Source organism: Artemia sp. Qi Xiang Cuo, chromosome 12 (genome assembly GCF_049724085.1).
Source record: "Artemia sp. Qi Xiang Cuo chromosome 12, ASM4972408v1, whole genome shotgun sequence".
Classification (NCBI taxonomy): Eukaryota; Metazoa; Arthropoda; class Branchiopoda; order Anostraca; family Artemiidae; genus Artemia; species Artemia sp. Qi Xiang Cuo.
This window is the reverse complement of record NC_142805.1, coordinates 30,596,664-30,618,537: the sequence shown is the minus strand read 5'-3', so window position 1 is coordinate 30,618,537 and position 21,874 is coordinate 30,596,664. Positions and strand designations below refer to the sequence as shown.

At 36.7% G+C, this 21,874-nt stretch overlaps 2 protein-coding genes across 10 annotated transcripts in view; one reads left to right on the top strand and one right to left on the bottom strand.

Annotated features, from left to right (window-relative positions):
* LOC148945998 (ubiquitin-related modifier 1 homolog) overlaps positions 1-21,874 on the top strand; it is a 161,734-nt gene that overhangs the window by 12,410 nt on the left and 127,450 nt on the right. For 5 of the 8 annotated variants that reach the window (XR_016142520.1, XR_016142522.1, XR_016142523.1 and 2 more), the window contains one exon: positions 14,610-14,808. The exons of 1 other annotated variant lie outside the window; for it this stretch is intronic. Coding sequence is in view for 3 of the 7 variants with exons in the window: in XM_089097914.1 (XP_088954040.1) it covers positions 14,807-14,808 (2 nt within the window). In the remaining 4 variants the exon portion in view is untranslated. Of the gene's footprint in view, positions 1-11,875; positions 12,078-14,609; positions 14,809-21,874 lie in introns of all 8 variants that reach the window. 2 more of the 8 variants (XM_089097913.1, XM_089097917.1) reach the window with 1 other exon arrangement.
* Positions 1-21,874, bottom strand: part of mRpL39 (mitochondrial ribosomal protein L39) — an 85,624-nt gene that overhangs the window by 60,503 nt on the left and 3,247 nt on the right. Inside the window, exon 1 of one of the 2 annotated variants that reach the window (XM_089097921.1) lies at positions 14,858-14,876. The exons of the other annotated variant lie outside the window; for it this stretch is intronic. The gene's annotated coding sequence lies outside the window, so the exon portion shown is untranslated. Of the gene's footprint in view, positions 1-14,857; positions 14,877-21,874 lie in introns of those variants that run through there. 2 annotated transcript variants of the gene reach the window in all.

Here is a 21,874-nt window from a genome sequence, read left to right as displayed (position 1 = left end):
TAACTCCCCATGCCCCCCCCCCTATGGATACTATCTTGATAGGACACTGTCTCTGCTTTAAATAAAAAAAAAAAAATAACTTATTGGCACCTCTGTTTTCAAAAAAAATCCCGGCATTATCATTTAAATATTAGGGCTCACTACCCCCCCCCCCCCCTCTGGATACCACCTTGATAAAATGCCGTCTCTGCTTTAAGTTAAAAAAAAATAACTTTTTGGGATCCCTGCTTCCAATAAAAAAAATTTCGAGATATTATCATTTAAATGTAATACCCCCCACCTCTGGATACCACCTTGATAGGATACCGTCTCAGCTTTCATTAGAAAAATAAGTTACTTAATAATTAGCTAGCTCACTATATGGTTCAAACAAGCACGCAAAATAATGTTAAACAGCTTAGTGTTCCTTGAAAAAAATTGAGGGTATGAGTAAAGGGGTATAAAGACAAGAACAAAATGTCGAAATTATTCACATATACCTCAAACTCTTGGAAAACTAATCCCGAGATTCGCAATGGCATTAAGTAAAACCCAGAGAATCTAACTAAAAGGGAGTGAACACAAAAGCAAAATTAGGCCAGTAGGCCATGAGAAACCACAAATTACCCAAGGCAATGAACAAGTCTTAATGGGGGGCCCGGCGTCTATCAGAATATTTCAATGGTTTCCCAGGGACTTTGATATCATTTTCTTCTGTCTCCACTTTAAATGAAAAAAATAATTATCATTTTGGCATCCCTGCTTTCAATAAAAAAATAAGGTATTATCATTTAAAAATGATTGCCCCCTATCCCCCCCCCCCTATAGGCAATAATTTACAATTTATTTATGAGTTATATTTTTGGAGTAGCATCCGAACAATTGAGTATTAAACATTCAGGCCTTCAACAATTGAGTATTAAACATTAAGAAAATCTTATCTAAAAACAGCAAAAAAAAAAAAAAAATCTGCAAACTTAAAATTCAGCTGTAGAAACAATCTGTCGGCTGTCAATTTCAAAATCCAACTGAAGGCTGAAGCTGTATAGTAGTGAATTCGTTCTATAATTCTATTCAACTTGAAAATAAAATTCTTGACTATGAACGATGTTAGAAATAGCGATTGGGAAACTGCATTCGAAATTATTTAAACTCATTTCATAAAGACGATACTTTTTTTTGTCAACATATGAAGAGCTGTGTATATTGCAATATTTGCAATTGCAAATTGCATCTGTCTGGTTTTTATGCAAAGTAACAAAAGAGACGAAAATTAATGAACAAGAGAGTAGTGAAGAATTATGGTATTAAAATTAATTTTTGGCAGGGAAAGTCACTGGTGATAAATCGCTAGGGGTGGCACCGTGATTGCGTGATTTTCGGGGAACCAAATTTTTTTTTCGGGGTGACGCAGATTTTCGGGGAAATACCCGAAAATTCTGGGATAATACAAGCCCTGCTTGATTTCTAATCAGGAAAATCCAAATACTAAACCACACGAGAAGGAAAAGCTCCGACTTTGCGGTTGACGCAATAAAGAATTGCCGCAAAATTAGTTTAAAGTCGACCGAACGCCGTCGCCTCTGTCGGCGGCGGCGCGGCGCCGGGGTCTAATTAGTATGTCAAAAGATATTACTATGTCTAATTGTTAAACTATGTCAACTGCCTCCATACTAATTGCCTCTCGTTGAGACAATGGATTCTGTGTTTTTTATGCCCCATTGGTACTTTATTAACAATGCAAACTATTTCATTCCTGAATTAATTTTGTTTCCATCAAGGACCAAAGGATTGAACCCAAATCTTTGAAGTTATGTCCCTTTTTTCCAAAGTGTATCAGGGAGCCGGTAGACTATTTAATTAAATACACTTCTATGTGGACAAAGGGTGTGTTTCAGAACTAAGGTATCATTAAGAATAATTAATTATTTGTTGTCATTTTCGTCTCAAGACAGTATATAACATAAAATCAAAAATAATTTTGTGGTACTAAAAATCCTGACTACAATATTAGCTCCTTTTACATAGCTTATAAAAAGTATTTTAGGTTCTTACTTTGTTGACAATTTTCAATGAGCACTTATTCAGAAATAATAACTAATCCAGATTTAATACAGTAGTAATTTTTAATAATTGAACAGGTTTTGGAAATTTACAAGAAAAATGCATGGAATCCCTCGAAAAAGAAGTTACATTGTAATATAAACGAAATCCTTTGAACTGCTGCTGTTGAAAACCCTAAACTGGACATTTGAAGCTCCCCACATCATATTTTTGTACATGTAGCACTAATGTGTCTCTTTTTTTTCTCATGGGTGATTGTATTGAATCAGTGGACATGTGCGTAGGCAGCATATTATCTAGGGGGGGGGGGCAGTCGATAGTGTGATGGAGGGCCTTTTATTAACTGCTTTGCCAACCATCTGCTTTTTCAGCCATATCTAATGTAAATTTGAAGGTCTAGGGGGGCAGCTGCCCCCTGCCACCCCCCTCCCTACGCCCATGTCAGTGGATGTTGAGAGAGAGTCCATTTGAATGGAAATTTCGATATCTTCTGCCGTTTTTTTAGTAACAAAAGAGATTGTACCAAAGATAAGGGTTATTTTCTGCAAGATATTGTACCAAAGATAAGGGCTGTTTTCTGCCATTATTGTGCTAATAAAACATATAAATGTTTGCCCAAAGAGGGCGAAAAGGAATATATGATTGCCATTAGATTTGTCATGGTCTAAAACCTTTAATTGAAGGTATACTGTTCACCGTCTTAAAATTGAGGAAAATGTCATTTAGCACAGGCAGTATAACTGTTGTGTTTATCCTTTTTTTTTCATATATGATATTAGTGAATCCAAGATTGTAGATAATCATAAGGGGACTCATGGAGATTAATGCTTTTAGCGCTCTCTGTTATGTCATGGAAGAGATGGTGCTCGAATGAAGCTCGATTTGTTTTAGTATTAACATATGTGTACAAGTTTGTTTTTTGGGGGGCGGGGGGGGGGGGTGGTATATAAGATGTTAAGTCTATAAAGAGATAATCAAGAAATAGACAGCATATTTGACTCAGCATTTGATGCTCTAGTTAAATATAATGCCATTTCCATCGCCAGTATTTTTTTTTATTCCTAAATTCGCAGTGCCAGGTATAATAAAATATTGGATTTGCTGCTTTTCTTTTATTGAGGTATTAGATGGCTATTGAATTGATAAAGATTTGATGACTGTTGATTGATGACTGCTGACTCGATGCACTTAGATGAAGGGCAACGTCATTCGACGTTGCATTTCAATCTGGAATTGTTAATATTGATGAATAAGTCTCGTAAAAACTTCTCTGATAAAATGAATAAAAATTAATTATCAAAGTAAATGCATTTGTAGGTGCCTAGAGTAAAAGAATAACTTTCTGGGCACTCTCTTTTTATAAATTTTAAGAAAGGGTTTGAAATAGGTGATTGAAACTTTCAGAGATTTTCAGGAGTTACATTTGAGTAGAGTCAGGTTTCATTCACCTGGCTCTATTACTTTTTTTTAAGTATGGACGAAAGTTTATCTGAAAAGCCATTGTACTAGGCAGTACAATAACACTGCATCAGTAAAGAGCAAAATATCTTGGATGTATTCTTGTTTTTTCTCAGACCACTTCGTGGAGAAAGAGTGGTCGTAGAAACTATAAAGGGGCTCATTTGATTCGAAAATCTAAGTTCAAGTGTCCTTTTTAAGAGTCATAAGTAAATTGTGGGCATTTAGTCCCCTGTCATAGTCTTTCTAGATGCCCTATCCTCTCATACCTGATCCAAATTTCCAGATAACCATCTTGCTCAAGATGTTTATATTGAAAGGTCCAGTAACTATACGTTTGAGGATCACAAGGCCTGGAGCAAGGTCTGTAAATTATGCAATTTGCCTTTTTTTACACATAGAATTTAATATTGGGAAAGGGGGCATCTTTGACAATGGATTTCCAAAAAGACTAAGGGAACTGAGGTAACATTTTCATAGAATGTTGAGGGGAATGTTGAACTAAATCAAAAGGCAGTATGTGCATGCAGGTTGCATAAAGGGTGTATCTGTAACATCTGACGAACGCCTGGGTGTTAAGTTGAAACATTCAGGGTATGTTGAGGGGGAACTGATCAAAAGACGTAATACTTGTATGTATCTGAGGAACACCTGAGGTGTTAAGTTAAAACACTGAGGGGATTTTGAGGAGGGAATTAATCAAAAGACTTAATACTTGTATGTATCCAGGCTGTCAAAAGGGCATATCTGCAATATCCCTAGAACAACTAAGGATATTGAGTTGAAACTTTCAGGGCAAGTTGGGGCGGGGGGATTTAAATTAAACAAAAAGACATCTAGGCTGTCAAAAGGGTATATGTGCAATATCTCAGGCACAACTAAGGGCATTAAGTTTAAAATATCAGGGGATGTTGAACTAAATCAAAATACACAATGTACATTCAGGTTGTCTAAAGGGCGTATGTGCAATATCTAGGAACATCTAAGGATATTACAATGAAACTTTCTGTAGATATTGAACTGAATCAAAAGACACTGTGTGCATCCAGGGTATCGGTGTATATGGAATATCTCAGGAATAGCTGTGAAACTTTCAGGTCGATGTTGAATTAAATTAATTAAAAAAAAACTTTTGCCAGAAAATAAGTTTTTCAAAGAAAAGTAAAGAACTCCATTAAACAAAAAATGAGCAAAAATAAAGTCAAATAATCTACCAAGCGTGAAACAACCCCAAATCAGCATCGATAAATAAATGAAACCCAAAACGAACAGAAATTAAAACAATTAACCGAGTCAATCTCAAAACGACAAGAAATTAACATCAGTTTGACGTAAAACCCCTATATCTTATAAAGACCAGAACAAAATTTTGAATTAACTGGAAAAAATATAAGTGTGTTTACTTTTATTACTTGAATAAGACAAATAAATTTGGAATGTTAATTGCTAAATATCATTATATGTATATTAAACTGACAATGCACATTCATGTTCTGGCCTTGGAAGGTATAGGGGTTTTGCGCCCAACTTATGCTAATTTCTGCTCGTTTTGAGTTTGACTCAGTTATTTATTATAATTTCTGTTCGTTTTGGGTTTCATTTATTTATCAAAGCTGATCTGTGATTGTTTCATGCTTGGTAGATTATTTGATTTTATTTTCACTCATTTTTGACTTAATGGAGTTCTTTACTTTTTTTTGAAAAACTTATTTTCTGACACAAGTTTTTTTAATTAATTTCTGTTCGTTTTATATTGACACAGTCTTTTCATGGAAAAAGAAAATAATACTTTAAAGCTTTTCGTTTTTTAAGACATTATACTATGGCCTGCTATTTGTATGTGGAGACAAATTTTCAGCAATCTTTAACAACATGCACCCTTTTAAAAATGCCCCCAGGCCATAACTTTTAACCCTTGCCCTGAAGACTATGGGGGGAGTGTCCTGCTCGAAGGTATAATTTTCTGAACTTTGAACTGCATGGAACAAAATGCCTGTCTCAAAATCTTTATTGGATATGTTTGGGGAAATGGCGGGCGTGAGAGGGGCGTTAGTCGCTCTCCAATCACTTTCAACTATTAAAAGAGGCACTAGCCCTTTCAATTTCCAATTGAATGAGCCCTATTGATGTTTCTACGCTTTCAATAAAAACCTTATACGCCCCCAGGGTATAATTTACAACCCTTGCCCTGAGAGCTATGGGGGGGGGGCCTAGTCATCCTAGAATACCATAGTTCTATAGCTTAAAAATTCGTTGAACAAAATGACTATCTCAAAGTTTTGACCAGATGTGTTTGGGGAAAAGGTGGGCGTGAGAGGCAATATAGTTGCCCTCCAATCACTTTCGACCATTAAAAACGGCATTAGACTTTTGAAGTTCCAATCGGATTTGAGTCCTTTTTAAAGTTTCTACGACAACGCCTTCTATAAAAAACCTTTTATGCCCCAAGGGCATAACTTATAACCCTTGCCCTAAGTTGCTGTGGGGGACTGTCCCCAAGAACATAATTTCTATCTTGAAATCAACTACGCTGAACAAAATGGCTATCTCAAAATTTTGATTGGATGTGTTTCGGGAAATGGTGGGCGTGGACGGGGTGTTAGTCGCCTTCCGATCAGTTTCGAATGTTAAAAAGGGCACAAGCCACTCCAATTTCGAATTGAATGAGCCCTTTTCGAAGTTTCTACGACAACTTCTTCTATAGGAAGTTCACTGGTCTAAAGAAAAAAGTTCATAAATAATACATTGTGCCAATATCGTTCTTATATGCCCCCAGGGCATAACTTAAAACCCTTGCCCTTAGAGTTGTGGGGGAATTCCCTCCTCTTTACTTAATCCCCGTTTCTTGTCTCGTTCTTGAGTGTCCCCGTTCTTTACTTAGGCAGCGCGATCGCGCTGCCTATCATTTATTCGACAACTTTCTATATAAACCTTATATGCCCCCAGGGCATAACTTACAACCCTTGTACTGAGGGCTCTGAGGGGGCTATCATCCTAAAAGACCTAATTTCCGGAACGTTCAACTACGTTGAACAAAATGGATATCTCAAAATTTTGATTGGATGTGTTTTGGAAAATGGTGGGCGTGAGAGGGGCGTTAGTCGCTATCCAATCACTTTCAACTATTAAAAAAGGCACTAGCCCTTTCAATTTCCAATAGAATGAGCCCTTTTGAAGTTTCTACGACACTGAGGGCTCTGAGGGGTTGATCATCCTAAAAGACAAAATTTCCAGAACTTTCAACTACGTTGAACAAAATGGATACCTCAAAATTTTGATTGGATGCGTTTTGGAAAATGGTGGGCATGAGACGAGCGTTAGTTGCTATCCAATCCCTTTCAACTATTAAAAAAGGCACTAGCCCTTTCAATTTCCAATTGAATTAGCCCTTTTGAAGTTTCTACGACAACGCTTTCAATAAAACTTTATATACCCCCAGGGCATAACTTACAACCCTTGCCCCGAGGGCTGTGGGGGGAGGGGTTGTCATCCTTAAAGACCTAATTTCCAAAACTTTCAACTACGTTGAATAAAATGGCTATCTCAAAATTTTGATTGGATGTGCTTGGGGGAATAATGGGTATGAGGGGGGGCCAGTTGCCCCCCAATCACTTTCAGCATTTGTCACTTGCGAAATTTATTTGAATACCCTATTTATTGAGACATTTATAAATTTTCTACAACAATGCCCTCCTAAAAAAACTTATATGCACCAAGGATATAACTTACAATTCTTGCTCTAAGGGCTGTGGGGGAGTGTCCTCCTCAGAACATTTTCTATCTGGAAATCAACTACGCTGAACAAAATGGCTATGTCAAAATTTTGATTGGATGTGTTTGGGACTATGATGGGGGGGGGGGGGGGCTTGTTTCCCTCCAATAAAATTCGACAATTAAAAAGGGTAAAATCCCTTTGAATTTCCAATCAAATGAGCCTTTTTTTAATCTTCTACAACAACGGCTTCATTAAAAACCTTATATACCCCCAGGGTATAACTTAAAATCCGTGCCCCGAGCGTTGTGGGGGACTGTCCTCCTCAAAAACTTATTTTCTATCTGGAAATCAACTACGTTGACCAACATGGCTATCTCAAAATTTTGATTTGATGTGTTTGGGGGAATGATGGGCGTGGGGGGGGGCTAGTTGCCCTCCAATCACTTTCGACTATTAAAAGGGCACTAGAACTCTCAATTTGCAATCGAATGAGCTGAGCCCCTTTTGAAGTTTCTACGACGACCCCTTCCATATGAAGTGCCCTGCTCTAAAGAAAAAAAATAAATAATCAGTTGCTGTGGGGGACTGTCCTCAAAAACATAATTTCTGTCTTGAAATCAACTACGCTGGAAAAAATGGCTATCTCAAAATTTTGATTGGATGTATTTCGGGAAATGGTGGGCATGAAAGGGGTGTGAGTCGACTTCCGATCCGTTTCGACTGTTAAAAAGGGCACACGCCACTCCAATTTCGAATTGAATGAGACCTTTTTGAAGTTTCTACGACAACTTGTTCGATACGAAGTGTACTGCTCTAAAGGAAAAAATTAATAAATAATACTTTGTGCCAACATCGTTCTTATATGCCCTCAAGGCATAACTTAAAACCCTCGCCCTGAGGGTTGTGGGGGAGTGTCCTGCTCAAAAACAAATTTTCTATCTGGAAATCAACTACGCCGAACAAAATGGCTGTCTCAAAATTTTGATTGGATGTGTTTTGGGGAACGCCGGGCGGGGGGGGGGGGGGCTAGTTGCCCTCCAATCACTTTCGAATATTAAAAAGGACACTAGCAGCTCCAATTTCCAATCGAATGGGCCCTTTCCGAAGTTTCTACGACAACTCCTTCGATACGAAGTGCCCGGGTATGGAGAAAAAAAACACATTGTGCCCACATCGTTCTTTACTTAGGCAGCGCTAGTTCGCTGCCTATGATTGAAAGATATCATGTGCATTCAAGGTGTCAATTGAGCATGTCTGCAATATCTCAGGAATAAAAAAAGGGTATTAAGATGAAACTTCCAGGGAATCTTCAATTCAATCAAGACCCTGTGGATCCAGGTTGCCAAAAGGGTGTATTTGCAATATATCAGGAATGGCCAAGGGCATTAAGTTGACCAATCTATGGCATACTCAGGGGAATGTTTTACTAGATCAAAAGACACTCTGTGTATCCAGGTTGTCAAAATAACGGATTTGAAATATCTTATGACAAGCTAAGGATATCAAGTTGAAAGTTTCAGGAAATGTTGAGACATATTAACTAAATCAAACAACACTATGTTCAGTCAGGTTGTCAATATGGCATATCTGCAATTTCTCAGAAACAGCTAGGGATATCAAGTTGAAATTCTCAAGGAATACTTAGGAGAATGCTGATCTAAATCAAAAGACACAATCTGCATACAGATTCTCAAAAAGGCGTAGGTGCAACATCTCAAAAATTGCTAAGATTATTAACTTGAAACTTTCAAGGCATGCTGTGAGTCGCTGTGTGTCGTAAACAAAATCGAAACACACCATGTGTATCCAGGTTGTCAAAAAGGCATGTCTACAGAACCTCAGAAAGGGTTAAGGATATCATTTCAAAATCTTCAAGGAATGTTAAATAGGATGCTGACCTAAATCAAAAGCAACTGTCCGCATCCAGGTTGTCCAAAGGGCGTATCGACTATATCTGAGGAACAGCAGAGGGTATTGTGTTAAAATTTTCAGGGATTATTAAGGGGGTTGTTAGACTAAATCAAAAGAAAAACGTCTGTATCCAGGATGCTAAAAGGAGTATTGCAACGTCTCAGAGCTGGCTCAGGGTATCAAGTTGAAACTTTCAGGGAGTGTTAAGGGGCATGTTAAACTAAGTTAAAAAACACCATGTGTATCCACGTTGACAAAAGGACGTATCTGTAACATATCAGGAACAACTAGGAGCATTTAGTTGGAGCTTTCAGGGAATGTCTTAACTGAACCAAAAGACACAATGTGCATCCAAGCTATCAAAAGGATGTATCTGAAATATCTTAGGAACGGCTAAGGATAATCAGTTGAAACTTTCAGCGAATGTTGAACTAGTCAAAAAACATTATGTACATCAAGGTGGTCAAAAGTACGTATCAGTAATCTCTCAGTTACAGCTAAGGGTATAAATTAATGGGATAAAGGACCCAACTGAAACTTTGAGGAAAAGTTTAATGAAGAGATTCAAGTAGATTTTAAATTTTGACTTGACAATAAAGGCTTGAAAAAATGTGGTTCTATTATTTCCTAGTGCATTTTTTTTTAATGTTGATCTGTGCAAAAATTGTAGACCACAAGATACCTTAATTTAAGCTTCAAAACCTAACCCAGAAGGAAATCTGGTTGTATTGATTCTTGGCGTCCTATTTTTTTTATTTTTTATTTTTTTACAACAAATCAAAATTGAGCTCAAAAATGCATTTATTTAAACGAATAAGCAGTTAAACCTAAATATAACACAATGGTTGATCAATCTAGGTTGAAATATGAACTTTTATGCCCTATAGAAGGCTGAAAATCATGCAGCTTTTCAATCTATTTGCTTGAATAACATTCTGCCTACCCATCGATCCAAAGTTCCATTGTACCGTACGACTGTTATAAAAATGTGTTCAAAAAAATTTTCCAGGATGTAAATAGTAATCCAAAGTCTAAATTCTTAAGTAAAAACAAATAAAAAATCACTAATATTAACCAATGAAAAAACATTTCAGTTAAAAATGAACAGACATTCATTTAAAGAAACTTTTTTCCAAGAAAGAAGTTTTTCAAAGAATATATAGAGCCGCATTAATCCAAAGAAACAAGAATGAAGTCAGGTAATGGTTCAAACGTAGAACGACCATAAATCACCATCAACGAATAAATGAGACCCAGCACGAACATAAATTACTATAAATATTCAAGTCAGAATCAAAAGGAACATAAGTTACCACAAACAGGAGTATGGCTAAGGCCTCTAAAGGCCAGGGCGGCAATCGCGCTTTACTGAAAACAAAATACGGTATATTTTAACGTTCGTTTTCTTTTATAACGTTAACACGTTATATTCACGTTATATATCACGTTGTTATATCGTAGCAAATCCGAATTTGCTCAGACTTTCAGGAATGAATATCAGTATTTTGTAATTGGTCAGTCTACTTTAATTGGTACTTTTTCAGTTATTTTGGTGATTTGGTTTCTTTTATGTTAACGTCATGACAAATTAAGACACACTGGTCGAAATAAAAAAAAATCCTCAGTTCAGTACAAATTATGTTCTAGCCTCTAGACGGCTTAGTCAGTCCTTATCTTATTGTGGTAGTTTCCGTTCGATTTGTGTCTCATTCATTCATTAATAGTTTAATTTATAACTAGTATTATGCTTCATTTTTGATCATCTTGGGTTTAATGCAGCTCTTTACTTTCCTTGAAAAACCTAAATTTTCGAAACAAGTTCTTTGATTTGTTTAAATTAGAGACAGAGGGTGTACGTTCGGGAAATGAAATATTATTTTTTCTATTTCATCGTTCTGGTTTCCACATTCCCCCCCCCTCCTTCGTTTCTGTATCGTCCTGATAAAAAAAAGTATCCCATATTCCTAAAGACCGAAATCGGAATCTATTTTGGAAGAAATTGAGCAAATGATTTTGGTGGAAGTTTGTGTAAGAAATTCAGGAACGCAAACACAAACAAACAGCACTTTTTATGCATGTTTCTTGTCACTACACTAAGTGAGTGAACCTAATATGTTGCATTAAAAATATAATGCTACTCAAGAACAACTTCATAAATAGTTGAAATTTTTATCTGCAACTTCTCAAAGGTAGCTGTGTTAACATATGCGTCGGGACTCATATCTACATGGCAAAGCTACACATGTTCTCTGCGAAAGTTTAAGAGAGGTAGGAAGTAAAACTTGTTGTTAATGCCTTATTTTAACAATATCTGTCTATCTTGGATATATCTACTATTAGCCATGGCGGCAACTTCCTTTTAATTCAAAAATAAAAAAAAATTTCATCGGTTAAGTTTGACAAAGATTTGTTTTTTTGTAAGTTTTTTTTTGTACATTTTAGAGAAAAAAAAATGGGAGAGGGGGCGAAGCCGTACGTTTTGAGGTTTTTTACCCCTACAAGGCATATTTATAAAGATACAAATTTCCTTTTAACACATATAGATAGCTATAATTATTCTCTTTTCTGGGTGATTTTTTTCAACGACTTCCATCTAGTCTATTCCTGGCGAGACCCGAAAATGTATGACCTCTTCGAGTGTCCAAAGTCGCCCCAGCCACGGGACTTTGGACACACATGAGGCATTTCCGGACATTCATTAATTATTGCATGTAATAATGTATTCGATAATATTAATGCTTATTTCAGATAATAAACAAGTTAAATGCAACTTTGATTTTGTTTTATGGGAAATTGGGCCAAATCACAGCCAAATACATGAGTTTTGGCCTTTCACCCAGTTCCTCCTACTGAAACTGGGGCATAAAGCTGCATGATAATATCTTTAGAGGTCAGTTTCAGCACAATCTCGATATTCAGGGAAGATGAACTTCCCACCAGACTTGCGCAGGTAATTTATTTTTGCTACTCTGCCTATTATTTCTTCAATTTCACCAACATAGTAAACAGCAGAGTTTTGCTTCTTACCCACCATCAATCTTACAAGCACAATATTTCCACGATTTTAATAGTGCAATCTAATGATGTTCCTCTTGGGTGATGATGAGTTTTCTCAGCAAGGTGGTGTGAAACTGATTTGTGTTGCAATATGCTTTTTGTTCATCCCAAAGAGTATGGGTAACTTATAAGAATGGAAGCTTGCTCTAGCGTCGCCAAAAAAACTATCAACGCCATCTAGAGTATGAAGATACTTGGCATTTACTGGCTTTGTAATCATTTTGCTATAAGGAACTGCGATCAGACACTTATTACTACCTTTTTTTTAACCAGTTAACTTAATTAAATTAATTAGTTTAGTATTACACTGAAAAAATGCCAAGTGTTGCCAATCACTAGATGGCGTTGATTGTTTTTTTTGTTATTGAAACTAGTGCCAGATCCCACTCTTATAAGTTACTCATACTCTTTGGTTCAGTTGAGTGTACCATATGCTCGACTTGGACTGATATGTAAGTCTTCCATGATTAAAGCAAGTAAAATATTGGTTTTGTCGCCTTCCATTGCTCGCACGGGCCTTAGGTCCTCGTGCACTTGGCATCATGACTTCGCATTTTTAAATTTTAGTTTTTTTTTTTTTTTTTGGATTTTCACAGCCTACCCTACGGTCAGAAGATCGTTCTTTTGGTCGTCTTGCGTAGATTATAACGACGTCACATTTCCCTCGCCCAAATACTGTTCGGGCCTAGGGCCTCCACATACTTGTTATCATGAAGCCAGATTTCCTGTGTTGCTATGTTTTTTATAGTTTGTTTTCTTTTAATTTTTTACAGGCTTTGTACCATCTTATGGTTCTGAGTTATTCCGTGTAAGTTGTCGCAAGTATTCAACTTTATTAGTTTAGATTGTTTTTAGTGAGCATGAAAATATACACACATAAACAGCTGCGGATACTGAATTTCCAACATAAAAATAAGTTAAAAAAAAGCCGCAGCGTATGCTGTTCTATAAGGACTCGAGAAAAAAAAAATTAAAAATTTACTAGATTCCCCCAAGATACCGGATCTCATTAGCCCCCTTCTTAAAAAAAAAACTTCGCTTCATGAAATTGGAAACTAAAGCTTATGTAGGTAGAATAATATGTTTATTAATTCAAATATTTTATTCGAATTTACATACAAATACCAAAAAAATCTTAAAAAAACTTAGAAGCAAGAAATGATTACTAAGTATTGGCAAAATTAGACTATTCCAATAAAATAGATAATAAGCTTAAATTATTGGTTAAAAGAGGGTTACGAGATAACTGACCGTATTTCAACCTATTTTGGGGAGTTGTGACGCTATAAGACTGAAAAGTGATGCTGTAGTGAATGACAGAGCTACCACATATCCAAATCGTCCATTTGGGAGGGGAGGGTTTCTTATGAGAAACAATTATTTGCATATATACAGGCCAGGATTTACGCATAGGCCTGGGCCTAGGGGCGCAAAAAAAAATAATGAGCGATTTTTTTTCTTAACAAAAACTGGAATGGTGTGATTTACCGTAATGTATTTTTTTTAGTGCCAGATGCACTTTGCTGCTGGGCTGCCTATTCACAGAAAAGTGATTTTAAAACAACACAGGAGTTCCGTAACCGCTTGTAAATCGTCAGATATCTCCCAAGAATGGCAGCTGAGAGCTTTGTATCACCTCTCTCTTGTATTACTTTTGGCTCATCACTCATTAGTTGCCTTCTGTTCAGTGCTTCTACTATCCCTGAATTTTCAGGGATTTCCCAGTAAATCGCTTGGGCCTAGGAGCGCCAAATACTTAAATCCGGCTCTGCATATATAAACATCCTCTTGACAGTTAAACTTATAGCTGTCATTTCTTCACGACTTAAGTAAAAATCTATACATATTCAAGATGATCGTATTTTTATTAATTATTTTTAGTGAAAAATGTGAAGAACGTAGATTTAGTAGCTAGCTCTGAGCTTTCACTAGCGATGCTTTTGTAGAGCAACAATACTAATTTTGCTTTTTATCATGGTTTTGGAGAAGCGACTATGCGAAGTTATACTGGCTCAAAATAACAGATTTATGTAATAATTATCGTTCATACTCTCTAGAGGAACTCTCTTTCAGTTTTGATGAATTATATGCATTAACCAGGGTTGCCATCAAGGTCAATTCCTGAAGTGCTACAATTGCCCAAATTTACGTGCTACACAGTTATTTTCGGTGCTACAGTCAAAAAATGACTGTAATAGTGCTAAAATAGCACTTTTTGGCTATAGTTGGTAACCCTGAGCACGTACTACACATAATGAAATAGTGCTAAAACAGCACTTTCGTGTTACAGGCGGCAATCCTGAAATCAACTATATAATACTTATTTGGTTTAATAACAGCTTGAGCCTATATGCTCCCTTCAGGTTTTATACGACTAATATACTGAGCTAAAGTAGTAACAAGTGATGAGTATAATTATTTCCAGAAGCGATACTTAATGCGCAAGCCTTTTTATTGATTGTCAAATCACAGAGAGAGGATCTAGGTGTGTACTGGAATCGAAACTCCTCTATTCTCTAGTTTTATTCACTTCCTGGTATCCAAGGGACACATAATTTTCAAAACCAGGCAAAATTATGTTTATGCTGAGAAAGCTGATGTAGGATTTCCGAAAAGTTTATTATGTAAGTTACATTTATATTTGAATCTATTTTAAGCATTCTCTTTACTAGCCTGGTTATCGCCTGTTTGTACTATCTTCAAACTTGTTGCACCTCCGCCATTTCAAGATGTTTGTAGGTTCTCCTTTGGCCGCTATCAGAGAAACCCTAAAGATTCTCAATCATTCCTTGTAATGAATAAAAAAAAACTTTCCATGAAATAAGTTTTTCAAAGAAAAGTAAAGAATTCTATTAAACCGAAAATGAGCAAAAATAAAATCAAATAATCTACCAAGCGTAAAACTACCACAAGTCAGCATCGATAAATAAATGAAACCCCAAACTGACAGAAATTACAATAAGTAACCGAGTCAAACTCAAAACGAACAGAAACTAACATGAGTAGGGCTCAAAACCCCTGTGCCATCCCAAGGCCAGAACATAATTTGCACTTTGCTGAAAAAATACAAATGAATGTGCATTGTCAGATTAAATAGAAATGCTCATATTTATTCTTTAAAATGTTGAGAATTATTTATTTATTAAAGTTATAAAATTGAAAATATCTAAAAAAAAATTAATCTGTTAAAGAAAATCTATCCATGCTCTTTTACAGCTTGGATACACTTACACTCTTTTGACTTATATTAATCAAATCTCAAGAGCAGAAGTAGTAATAGAAGTAGCCCTTTAGTCCTTCTTGGGATCTTGCTGAGATGTCTTATTTGCAATTAGCATTAACACAGTGCTTTTTGATTTAATTTTAAGGCAACATTTAGTTCTTAAACACAATGGGCACATTGCATAACTGTGGGGAGTTGACATACGCAATAACCCTAGAGATATAGTTACATGACCATTCAGCTATGCTGAACAAAATCGCTATCTTAAATTTTGATTGGAAGCATTTTGAAAATTATGAGCTAAAGAGGAGGGCTAATTGCCCTCATCACTTTTCACTCTTAAAAAGGTTACTAGAAATTAGAATTTCCAACCAAATTAGGTCCTTTAAAATATCAATATTATTACTTGCTATGATAGAACAGCACTGCCTATGATATAGCTTATATGCCCTTAACACTTGCATGCGTAAAGTTTTTTCGTTTAATTGAAACTCCTCCCAAACTTTTCAACTTAATGACCTTCAGTGTCATTAGTCACAGTAACCATAAAAGTAGGGTCAAGACTACACATAGTGTGTTCTGGCTAGGTCAAAATCTGTCACAACTTACCCTGAAATGTCTAACTTGATAATGTAAGCTGTTATTGTGATATTGCTTTGTCATCGTTTTGACACTCTATATGATAATAGTTCGTATTGATTTAATTCAACATCTGCCTAAATATTCCTTGAAAGCTTCACCTTAATACCCTTAACTTGTGTAGTAGCAGTAGTAGTATTAGTAGCAGTATGCACACAGTACCTTTTTTTCAACTTCCCCTTCAACACACGATGAAATCTTTAACTTAACACCGTCAACCGGTCTTGAAGCATTGCTGATACGTCCTTTTGACAACCCATGTAGGCATAGTGTGTTTCGATTTATTTCAATACAGTTAAAATATTGCCCAAAATTTTCGCCTTAATACCATTAGGTTTATTAGTAGTATTAGTAGCACAAGTAGTTATAGTAGTAGCAGTAGAGTTAATAGTAGTAGTAGTCTTAGCTTTAGTAGTAGTAGTAGCAATAATAATAATAGTAGAAGTAGTTGTAGGAGTAGAAGCAGTAGTATTATGATGCAAATATGGTTTTTTGGTTAGTTCAACATCCCCCACAACAAGCTTTGTAAGTTTTAATTTCCCATACGAAACTTTTCCTAAGATATTGCTGATATGCCTTTTTGACAACCTATATACGGATGGCAGGTTGTCATCCGTACAACAGAAATATTCTCTGAAAGTTTCATCTTCATACGCTTGGGGATAGCTGTAATAGTAGTCAAAGCAGTAGTATAACTACTCAACTTAATACAATTAGCCATTGATATGATATTGTCGATTTGCTCTTTTGATAACCTGTATATTCGTATACTTATTAAAATTTTCATCTTAATGCCCTTAACCTTACAAGTAGTTAGATAGAAGTAGTAATTAAAGCTATAGTAATAGTAGTGGTAGAACTAGTAAATGTTGCAGTAGTAGTAGTGTGCACATATAGCCTTATGGTCAATTGATCTTCCCCTTTAAGTATTCTCTGAGAGTTTTAACTTAATACACAAATGAATTCTTAAGATACGCCATTTTGACAATCTAAATGCACTTAGTCTCTTTTGTTAGTTCGAATTTGCCATCAATATTCTCTCAAATTTTACCTTCATAGACTTAGCCTTAGTATCACAGTAGTTTCGGTGGTAGTAAAAGTAACTGCAGTGTTAGTGTTGTATTAGTAGTAGTAGTAGTAGCAGCAGTATTATTAGTGGTAGTAGCATGTGCATATTGCCTTTTGGTAAGTTGAACATTGCTTTCATGATGCCTCGGAGGTTTCACCTTTCACCAAATGTATCTTAATGAAATTGTCCGATGGCAATTTTGTTTAAAATAGTCCAAATGACATAAAACAATGCCTCCAGGGTTGGAACAACCCGACCAGAGCCCTTGGGCAAGGGCTATAAGTTATGCCCTAGGTGCATCTAAGGTTCTTATGGAATTGGTGGTCGAATTAAATTTAGATGGATCTCATTTGATTTTAAATTGGAAGTCATAGTGCCCTTTTTAAGAGTCAACGTGATTTGAGACCCCCCCCCCAAGCCCACCATTTTCCATAACAAACATCCAAACAAAGTTTTGAGACATCCATTTTTTCAGCATTGTTGAAAAGCTCAGTAATTACGTGTTTGGGGATATCACCCCTCCCCCCGAGGCCTCAGGACAAGAGCTGCAAGTTATGCAATTTGTTCATTGTTTACATACATTATATATTATTTAGAAAAGGTGTGCATGTTTGAGTTTCTACTTTCCCAAAATACGAAGGGTATTAAAATGAGTCTATCAGGGAATGTTGAGGGGAGTGTTGAAAAAATCCGAGCATGTTATGTGTATATGGGTTGTCAAAAGGGTGTAACTCAGAATGAGTATATTAATTTGGAATTTTCAGGAAATGATAAGGGAGTTGATCAATTGACCAAAAATGCAATATTTGCGCGCTACTGCTACTACAACTACTGCTACCACAAGTAGTATTACTAGTACCACTACTATTACTAAACTAATATTTCGGTAGCAAGTACTACTAAGGCTGAGGATATTGAAAAAAAAATCTGACGAAACGTTGAGGGAAATTTGAACTAAATCAAACCATAAAATGAGTATACAGATTGCTGGTGCGGGCGTATCAGCAATATTTTTGGAACGGCTTATCATACCAAGAGGAAATTTCACAGGCATCATGAGTGGGATGTCCAGTTGACCAAAACGCAAAATGTACCAGTTACTACAGCTATTATTACTGCTACTACTGTTCCTACTACTACCACTACCACTATGATACTAGTACAATTAAGGGTGCACGAATGAAGGTGAAACTTTGAGAGAATATTGAGGGGGAACTTTAACTAAATCAAAACACACTATGCACATGCAGATTTTCAAAAGGGCATATCTCAGGAATTGATTTGGGTATTAAGTTGAAACTTTCGGAGAATACTTAAAGGGGAAGACAAAAATGTAACACATGCATGCCACTACTAACACTAATACCACTGCTACTTTTCCTTACGCTATTACTGCTACTAAACTGCTCAAACTACTACTTTAATTGCAACAACTTGTAAGGCTTAGAGTATTAAGGTGAAAAGGGCGTCAAAAGGGTATCAAACGCGCGCATCAACAATGTTTTTGGAAGCCGTTCCATTAATTTCAATATTAATTTCATTAAGATACATTTGGTGAAAAGAGGGGTAGTTAGGGGGGGGGCTAGTTAACCTCCATCACTATTGAGTATTAAAAGGGAACTAGAACTTCCAGTTTTAACCAAATGAGCCACCTCTAAAGTTTACGCAACTATCCCTTCCTTAAGAACCTTAAATGCCCCAGGGGCATAACTTGCAACCATCGACCTCAGGCTCTGGTGGTTTGTATCAACCTCAAAAGCCTTGTTATATTATCTTTAGACTATTTTGAATAAAAGAATTGTCTCAAAATATCTATTAGACGCACCTTGGGAAAACACGACGGTTTTGTGTGTGCATGTGAGTGTGTGTGTGTGGGGGGGGGGGTACCTGCACCGTGATCAGTTTGACTCTTAAAAAGGGCACTAAAACTTCTGATCACCAATCCAATGAGTTTCGTCCAAAGCATATATGACCACCTTTTCCATAAGAACCTTATATGCCTAGGGCATAACTTACAACCCTTGCCTTGAGAGCTGTGGGGGGAGGTGGTCTTCCTCAAAGACATAATTTCCGGACCCTTCGACCACAATGAACAAATTTGATATCTCCAAATTTTGGTTGGACGTGTTTGGGGAAATGATGAGCGCGGGGGGGGGAGGGGAGTCGGTCGCTCTCAAATCACTTTTGACTCTTAAAAAGGGCACTATAACTTCCAATTTTAAATCAAATGAGCCTCATCTGAAGTTTATACGACCACCCATTCCATAAAAGCCTTATATGTCCTCAGGGCATGACTTACAACCTAATCCCCAGGGCACTGGGGGGTTTTGTCAACCCTAGAGGCATTGTTATATGTTCTTTGAACTATTTTGAGCAGAATCACTGTCTCAAAATTTTAATCAGATTCGTTTCGTCAAGAGGGTTAGTCGAGGGGGGGGGGCTAGCTACCCTCGATCACTTTTGACTCTTAAAAGAGGACTAGAACTATCAATTTTCAATCAAATGAGCCTCCTCTAAAGTTTATGCAGCCATCCCCGTCATTAAAAACTTAAATGGCGCCGAGTAACAGATTGCGACCCTAGCCCCAGGCTCTGGGGGTTTATTTCAACCCCAAAAGCCTTATTATATGATATTTAGACTATTTTGAATGAAATGGCTATCTCAAAATTTTCTATTAGATGCATTTCGGGACAATACGACATGTGTGTAGAGAGGTAGCTGTCCTTCGATGACTTTGACTCTTAAAAAGGGCACTAGAGCTTCTGATTATCAATCCAATGAGCCCCTCCGAAGTTTATATGACCACGCTTTCTATAAAAACCTTATGTGTCCCCAGGGCATAACTTAAAACCCTTGCCCTGTGGGCTGGGGGCGGGGATTTGTCATCCTGAAAGACATAATTTCCGGATCTTTTAACTACGTTGAACAAAATGGCTATTTCAAAATTTTGATTGAAAGTCTTTTAGAAAATGATAGGTGTGGGGGCCATTTGCCCTCTGATCACTTTCGAATAATAAAAAACGCACTAGTCCTCTCAATTTCCAATTGAATGAGCCTTTTTTGAAATTTCTACGACGGCGCTTTCTATAAAAACCTTATATACCCCAAAGGAATAACTTACAATCCTTGTCCTGAGAGCTGTGGGGGTGTCATCTTCAAAGACATAATTTCCAGACTTTATAACTACGTTGAACAAAATGGCTATATACAAATTTTGATCGGAAGTGTTTGGAGAAATGATGGGCGTGGGGGTGATAGTCGTCCTCCGATTACTTTCGACCATCGAAAGGGGCATTAGCCACTCAATTTCCAATCAAATTAGCCCTTTTTGAAGTTTTTACGACAACGCTTTGTATAAAAACCTTATTTGCCCCTAGGGCATAACTTACAACCTTCGCCCTGAGTGTTGTGTGGGGGAGGGGTGTCATCCTCAAAGACATAATTTCCGGACTTTTCAACTACGTTGAACAAAATGGTTATCTCAAAATTTTGACTGGATGTGTTTGGGGAAAGGTTGGGTGTTTGAGAGGGGTTAGTTGCCTTCCAGTCACTTTCGACTTTTAAAAAGGGTACTATCCGTTTCAATTTCCAATTGGATGAACCATTTTTGAAGCTTCTACGACAACGCCTTTGATACGCGGTGCCCTGGCCTAAGACCCCCCCAAAAAAAGATACATTGTGCCAACATTGTTCTTTACTTAGGCAGCGCTATTGCGCTTTCTATGATTTCATTGCAGCCTAACCTGGGAAGTCCAGTCTTTTTCTTACCTTCTTGAGGGCTAAAGGGGGCTAAAAGCTATGATTTGCGACTTAACAGCAAAAATGTGACAGTCGTGAGTATCCAATAGAAAGCGAAGCTGGTTGGTTAGTGAAAATTATAGCTAGTCTTTAGTAAACATATGACAGTTAAAACAGATATGACAATTGTACTCGTTAATGTTGGTAGATTTTTTTTTCAAAACTTAACATTTCTTGAGCTCTGCCGCCTTCTCATCTTATTGGAGTCTGATTTTTACATTCAATTTGACAGCGTTCTTGTTTGTCTCATTGTGCTCTTATTCTGTTAGCTATTTGTTTAGCTCGACTTTCATTTCTTGCTTTCTCTCTAAGTTTCTTCCTTTGATCTTGTGATACCGGAATGTGTAGATTAGGTTTCTTCGTATCCTGTAGGATTTTTTTGAAGCTATTGCTCTTTGCTTGGAGGTTTTCTGAAAAAGATTACTAGATACCAGAGTTTGCGATTGAATGATCTCTTTCCTTACTTATTATGATAATTAGTTCATTATGATGAAGTCAGAGGTAAAAATTCTTATTCTGTGACCCTTTCAACCCCCAGCCATAAATGAAAATCTCTTATGTTCTTTAGTACTACCGCATCTCCCCCCTCCCCTGTGAGGAAAATTATATTGGTCGGGATTCTAATATAGTCATTTTAGCCTAAAACTTTGGAAGGCCTAATAAGTTTGCCTCCAGTGTCTATATAACCCCCAGCATGATCCTGAATTATACAATTTAGCCATTCTTCGCGGAGTAGCTTTTCTAGCTTCTGCAAACTCAAATATTTTTTCATCTAAGTTCCATTTTGCTTAAACGTAAGAAGTTGAAATATTTTGAACTTCTTCCGTCAGAGCTCTAACATTGAGTTTTGACTTACGGATACGTTAACGTAAGGTCTTACGGAGGGTTATGAGCCTTACGGAAGGCTTACGGAGTTCAGTGTGAAGGGGAGAACGGAAAGCCGAAATTCAATGTGAAGGAA